The following is a 6,790-nucleotide window of genomic DNA, read 5'->3' on the forward strand; positions in this document are numbered from 1 at the left end:
ACTAGTTAGTTACACTGCATATTGAATAATGCATATTGTAAAATCTCACATCACTATCTTCTCTACATCTACAATCTGCATTTTTATTGAATTTGCTGCTTCACTTTCGTTTGCCCAGGTAATGTTTCGTGTCTTTTCATGATTGGGATCTTGACACAGAGATTACTATTTTCAGAGTATGACAATATTGAATGTAGTTCGACACATACTATTATACACACACGCCGTTTCCTTCCTCTCCGGTCGTTCAAACATCAAAGGGTCCAAAGAAACAGCCCAGATAGGATTCCTGGTAGCAGAGGACAACCACCAAAAAGACAACCTTCTGAAGCTCGTATCATTCGCAGAGGAGAGGTTCAACAACGCTTCAAGAGACGGCTCAGTACAAATATTGGTTGAGACGTATGATCAGTTCTCTTTGTACGGTCTAGTTGAAGCTACTTGCAGTCTTGTAGAGGAGGGGGTGTCTGCTGTGATCTCCCCTGAAGGTTCCAGTAATGTAGCTAACCAGGCAGACATACTCGGCCCTTTAAATATACCCCTCTTATCAATTGTAGCTACTGATCCACAGATAAAACGAGATTCAAGAAGAAGTTTACTGCTTCTCTCGGCTGGAGATGATTACCAAGCAAGAGCGATCCTAGATTTGTTAAAGTTCTATGATTGGAACGAGGTTTCTCTTGTAGCTTCGGACAGTAGCTACGGAACAAATGCCATCAATGCGTTCCAGAACCTCCTTACTCTGGAGACTTCCAGAAAGTTCTCAATAAAGTCATCTACCTTCTTCAGAGCCCACCGCCAGATACATCAGATTAATTTCACAAGTACTCTAGGGATTTTGAAGAGGTCACTAACGAGGGTGGTAATCCTAATCTGTGAGAGTGAGTACGCTAAACCCATCTTTGAGGCTGCCAATGAGATGGAGATGATGTCATCAGGATATGTGTGGATAGTAACAGATGCTATCACTGCTAATCCACGGGCCCTTGCTTTTGGGGGATTCTATCCGAGTTACTACGAGGGGCTCATAGGGATCACTCCATCAATAAACACCAACTCTAATACGTATAAGACGTTCAAAGATCAACTTTTGTTGCAAGAGCGCAGCTTGACGGCCGATAACCTCACTCCACACCTGACATTAACCTATGATGCAATAACCCTTGTCGGAAAGGTACTAAACAATTTACAGTACCAGACAACTGAACAAAGTGCAAGTTGTACGCAGCAGAGATCTTGGAACAGTGGCGAATTGGTGTCTCGTAAATTGAGATCTACTCCCATGAATGGTATCACGGGTTTCTTCAACTTTACAAGTGAAGGTCGCAGAGCTAAAGCAGCCTACAACATAGTCAATTTTGTCAACCCCGGCGTATTCGCCCACATTGGACATTGGACAAGTCACGACGGTCTGCACATGCCCTACCACAAAGACTCGGACGATGTACAGTTTATAGGAGGGGTCACGTACCATCCCCGAGGGAGTCCTAAGGGACTTTCTGGTGAACATCTCCGACTTGGTGTGACAAACAACGCTCCCTTTGCAGCGTATATAAAGGGGTGTGAAGGCACCAAGTGCTGGGAAGGTATAACACCAGATACTGTCAGGAAACTTGCTGCAGATTTGAACTTCACCTATGAGTTCGTTGAACCCGAAGACAAGCTATTCGGGACTTATAACAAAGAGACCGAAGTATGGACTGGACTGATAGCTGATCTTCTCAGCAATCGTATAGACATGATCGCCATGGACCTTTCAGTAAGCTTTGAGCGGAAAACTTACATAGACTTTTCGGTGTCCTTCATGGACTCTGGGATCAGCTTGGCAGTGAGGGGCCAATCTGACAAAGGCAATGTTTTCTTCTTCCTGAGCCCCTTCAGTGAGAGTGTGTGGATAATGGTGATAGTATCTATAGTGATAGTATCTCTGATACAGAGTCTCTTCAACAAGCTCTCGCCAAGTGGAGAGTACGGCAGGATAGTTCACGCCATGCAGGTCTGTGACTGCACTGAATGTGTCAGGAGACGGGAGATAACAATCCAGGAAAATGTCCGACTGAAGGATTACAAAGATACAGAGTGTTTAGTGGATCAGGCTAAGGAGTTCAGCAAGGAGGACATGTCCCTGTTCAATGCAGTTTGGATAGTTGGGGCAGGTTTTGTAGGCCAGGCAGGGGAAGCCATGCCAACTAGTTCCTCCGGCAGGTTCGTTCTCTTTACTTGGTGGTTCTTTGTGATGCTCATGACATCTCTCTATACAGCTAACCTTACTGCCTTCATTACACTAGACAAAATTGGAGTTAAAATAGATAATGCAAAGGATCTTTTGAGTCAAAACAGATATACCTGGGGTATTTTGAATGACAGTTTCGTTGAGGCTCTTTTAGAAAATAACATTGACCCTGAATATAAGAAGATTCTAGACCGAGCAGAGAAACTCACAAGTGTAGCTGACGGAGTACAGAGAGTTCGAGATGGTAATTTTGTCTTCATAGACGAGACCCCGGCAATCTCTTACAACGTCATGGGTGAGTGTGATATTTTCTACGTTGGAGGAGAAGTTCAAACTTTTGACTATGCGTTTGGTTTTCCAAAGAACTCACCGTACTCCCCGCTGATAAACACACAACTAATCAGACTTCGTGAGCAGGGGTTCTTTGATGAAGTGTGGAAGAGTTGGGATAAGACACCTGATCATGTAGGATGTGGCTCCAGCAACAACAACAGCAAGGGGGTAACACTCACGCTCACAAATGTTAGGGGGATATTTCTGTTCCTTAGCATCGGTGTCGTCATCAGTGTTATGTTGATACTGATAGAAATGGTCATAGCCGCCCATAAGGACGAAGGTGATGCTGATCATCTCAGTTTTGGTTCTAAACTTTCCCGAAGATTTCGGTTGAAAATTTTGGATATCAAAACACAGTGGGTTAGGCAATCTAATCGAAAAACAATAGCACATTTTCCTATCAACGGTAAAGAACATTTTCCTGTGAGTGGAGATTTAGATAATGGCATTGAGTTGTCGGTTAAACCTCTGACATATGAACAGGGTAATATGGTGTAATTTATTATTAGTATATTACTATATTATTTATAGTTTTAAAATAAATGGATTTTTAGATTCGAATGATAAATTGTTTTATTTGTTTTTGTGATTTTCAAACCTGTTAGGAGTCAAACCTGTCATCTGAATGCAACAATAAATTGGACATTGATCAGAAATATATGCATTAAAAAACTACTCCTGCTTTAATACCTGTGCAATTGGCCTCTTTGCAGATGTCAGAAAGGTGCTGGACGTTGGGGTGAAGTTCTTCTTGGTCTTCTTCAATCTGTAGATCGTCTACTTTACTCCCTAATTGGACATGATGCCTATTGAATTCATGGTTTCTAATGATCATTATACACCTATCAATTAAATTAATCAGACGCAATAGTATGATTACTATGATTTAATTCTGAATATTTGAATCAACACACCAAGCAAGAGGGTAGGGATTTCTTTGAGTTTAGTGACAGGAATAGGGGGTGAACATGACTCCTTCGTCACATATTCTTCTGGGGGAGATGCATCTTTCTTTTGTTCGATATTTTCATGGGTAAACTCAGTTGACTGTTCAGTGAGAAGATTGTTTTGCTCAAGGTCATCAGTTTGTTTTTCAGCTTCATCTTGAGTATTAGCTATTTTGGAATCGACACCAACTTCATTTGGCATAGTTTCTACAGTTTCGAATGTTGCCAATTCTGATGAGGTTTTTGTCAGCTCAAGTAAAGCCTCCTTCAACTGAACTGCCTGAGAATGAAAGTGAAGTAGTACATGGTATATTTTCAAAATGAATTCTAAGTAACCAACTAACGTATTTGTATCTCAAACCAACACTAAATTTTAATTCCAAATTGGCAATAGTTTTTAACGACGACAGTTCATTAAAATTTCATCTGACCTCAGAAATGCTTTCAGTATCGTTTATGTTAACAACCAGCACAGCTCCATCTATGTTTTCATAATAGCTCTTTCTCATGTCCATATCTTCAAGTCCTGGAATACAGTTATTTTGAAAGGATGTTATCTAAAATTTATTGAATTTGGAGATCTGGAAGAAAGGTAAATGGGATAATTATAAAAATCTCGTAATGTACGGTCATGTACTTACGCATACAACATTATGAAATGCATCCAATTCTCAGTTAACTAAGAGACTCCGGAGCAGGCAGGTGTGGTTAGTTTACCTGGTAGATCCCACAGAGCCAAAGAAATAAGACACTCCACAGGAACGTTTATCTTTTTCACAATAGTTCCAATTTTCACAGAAGTGGTTTGTGTGTAGTGGTAGTTGAACTGAGATTTAGGGATATAATTTTGTCAGATCTGACAGCAATCACCACTTCTAAGTTAATTATTTATTTATTTCAAAAGAATCCACTATTAACCTGATTTGAAGTGATTCTACTAAAGACAGATGTTTTCCCTGAGCCTCCACTCCCAATGAGCACCATTTTCAACTTCATGTCTGGCAAAGTGATAGTTTTGCTTGATCCATTACCCATATCCTGTGAACTAAGTTCGCTGCTTTACTTTGATATTGGTAGGTTATTATAACTATGAAATGACGAATTTAAAAAGTCTAATTGAGTTAGAGTAATGCTAAAGTATAAATTGTATTTTTCATTTACAATCATGCATCTGATATTATATAAAATGAAAAAGACAGTGCAAATAACATGTATATGGGATATTGAAAATCAAAGTGACAAAAAAATTAACAATGAAAGTGTCTACTAATTTGAATATTGTGTGTGAACATGGCTTGAACGACATTATTTGAATAATCATAAAACTGTGAAAATTGACTTGTTGATTGCTGTCATTTATATTTACAATCATCGGCTCATCCACTGAGAATACTGAGAATAATGCTTTGCATACTGATGTCACTACGTACAATACAAACTTTCTCAACAGTATCTTCAAAGGGGACGTCACAGGTAATGGGTAAGACTGTCATGAATTTTTTGTGACTGAGCTTTTCCTTTCTTTTGTCAGGATGCACGTTCGGGCGGAAGTATGTTGCAAACAGCGTACCAGAGACAATATACAACGCAATTGATATATAGCAAAGGTAGAAAAACATTGAGTGCATGTCTTTACTGAAGCAAGCGCTTATGACAACTACTGTTACCATTTCTATACCAAACAAAATGAACAATCCCCCAAACATACTTCCACTTCTACAGCCTACAGCCTCTCTTTTTTTCAGGATAATACCCACAGTTTGCACAGGAAACCTTAGGTTTACCATAAATATTTCCAAGGTTGCAAGCAGATATATCATTGGGATCGAGAACCAAATTGAGCGATTCCTTCTGACCACAACATCATCAAACACATTGGATTTGTATAGGTAGATTAAATTGATGGTAACTATAAACAAGTGATGGCATTCAATTGCAATCACAGTAACGAAGGTTAGACCAGTGAGTGTAATGAAATGATAATAAACCAAAGCTACTAAAAAGACTCGAGAAACATATATCATGAAGCAGCCGGTAAACAGAATCACAGATTGCAGTGCATATGTTATTGTAAAGTCGTATTCATAACGGTCAGCAAACCTTCTTGCCCTTTCCTCGCAAGCAATGATATAGGACAAACTGATACACGAAACCAAAACAGAAGCTATCCTGAGCTTGAATTGCAACGTGTTGGACACATATCCTTCCTCTTCATGAGTAAAGTTGACAAGACTTATGGTTTGGAGAGTCACAACGATTGAGGTAACTAACATCTTACTTACTTTTTGAGTAGATCTATAATGAGCAAGTTTCAATGTTATGGATCTTATACATTGCTTTTCGTGGAAAACAAGCTCAAGCATATCAATGATGGGATTTAACTGCAATAATGAGAGTATGTTTAGAATGATGCGTGGATTTCTTTCCCATTTCCATGGACAGAAGTAGCCTCTGAATGAATACAAGTTGACAGATGAAATATTAATGATTTTGTCACACCTTGTTGGCAGTAGATGATTTTTTCTGTCAAATCGTTTTGAAAGGGAACAACCATTACTGATAAGGACAGATGTAACTGAACTACATAAGATGAGTGTTCCCCAAACATGACTACCCTCATGATACATGTAGTGAGCCACTCTTAGATCCAAAATGATATCCAAAAAATAAACAATCACCCCGAATACAATCAATAACTTTTCTAGTGGTGAAATGATGTTGCAATGATGATGGTTCCATTGCTTTTCTGCCATAAGTTATTTCTGTAGTTATTATCCTTATTAACTCAGTATGATTTATGAAATATGATATTCATATCTTCAGTTGCTGATCCTGAAAAAAGATCAATGATATTCACGAGTAAGTTTCTTTTTAACCACCATTGATTTTTTTAATCAATCAATTATTAATTAAAAATAATATAATATTAATAAAAAATAAATATTTAGCATCTTTTTGGTCATTAAGATAACTAACATTATAAGCTATTATATCCAGGTAAGGTAGATGCGAATCGATAAAACGGACTACGACGGAGACTTGAAGTCGTCTATTCTCGATTAGCATGCCTTATGGAATCTCTAATACAAAGCCGAACTGCATGGAGAACGGCATTATGCACATTGCACAAGAGAACGGCACCTTTATGTTTAGCTTGTACTAGATATCGTATACGCTGCTGGGGTGGAATCGAAATCCCAAAACACAGGATGAATACAATTAGTCATTAGTGCAATTGCAAAGCGATGTATTAGGGTCTGCCCACACTACGCCT

The 6,790-nt window shown here is 38.8% G+C and overlaps 2 protein-coding genes across 3 annotated transcripts in view; one reads left to right on the plus strand and one right to left on the minus strand.

Annotated features, from left to right (window-relative positions):
• Window positions 1–4,574, minus strand: part of LOC134819893 (uncharacterized) — a 30,532-nt gene extending 25,958 nt beyond the window's left edge. Inside the window, exons 1-5 of one of the 2 annotated variants that reach the window (XM_063830047.1) lie at window positions 4,435–4,574; window positions 4,234–4,342; window positions 3,948–4,042; window positions 3,484–3,796; window positions 3,260–3,358 (exon numbers count right to left, since the gene is read on the minus strand). In XM_063830047.1, the coding sequence (XP_063686117.1) occupies window positions 3,260–3,358; window positions 3,484–3,796; window positions 3,948–4,042; window positions 4,234–4,342; window positions 4,435–4,551 (733 nt within the window). In that variant the 5' untranslated portion in view covers window positions 4,552–4,574. The remainder of the gene's footprint in view (window positions 1–3,259; window positions 3,359–3,483; window positions 3,797–3,947; window positions 4,043–4,233; window positions 4,343–4,434) is intronic. The other variant, XM_063830046.1, reaches the window with a different exon arrangement.
• Window positions 179–3,057, plus strand: LOC134819785 (glutamate receptor ionotropic, kainate 2-like). Its single transcript, XM_063829926.1, has 2 exons — window positions 179–2,849; window positions 3,053–3,057. Exons 1-2 carry the CDS (start codon window positions 179–181, stop codon window positions 3,055–3,057), a joined length of 2,676 nt encoding a protein of 891 aa, XP_063685996.1.
• Window positions 4,575–6,790: the final 2,216 nt, after the last annotated feature.

This window comes from Bolinopsis microptera, chromosome 8 (genome assembly GCF_026151205.1).
Source record: "Bolinopsis microptera isolate Bmic1 chromosome 8, MBARI_Bmic_1.0, whole genome shotgun sequence".
Classification (NCBI taxonomy): Eukaryota; Metazoa; Ctenophora; class Tentaculata; order Lobata; family Bolinopsidae; genus Bolinopsis; species Bolinopsis microptera.

Coding starts and splice junctions, on each gene's coding strand:
- LOC134819785 (XM_063829926.1), top strand. CDS start 179: ATGACAATATTGAATGTAGTTCGACACATACTATTATACACACACGCC.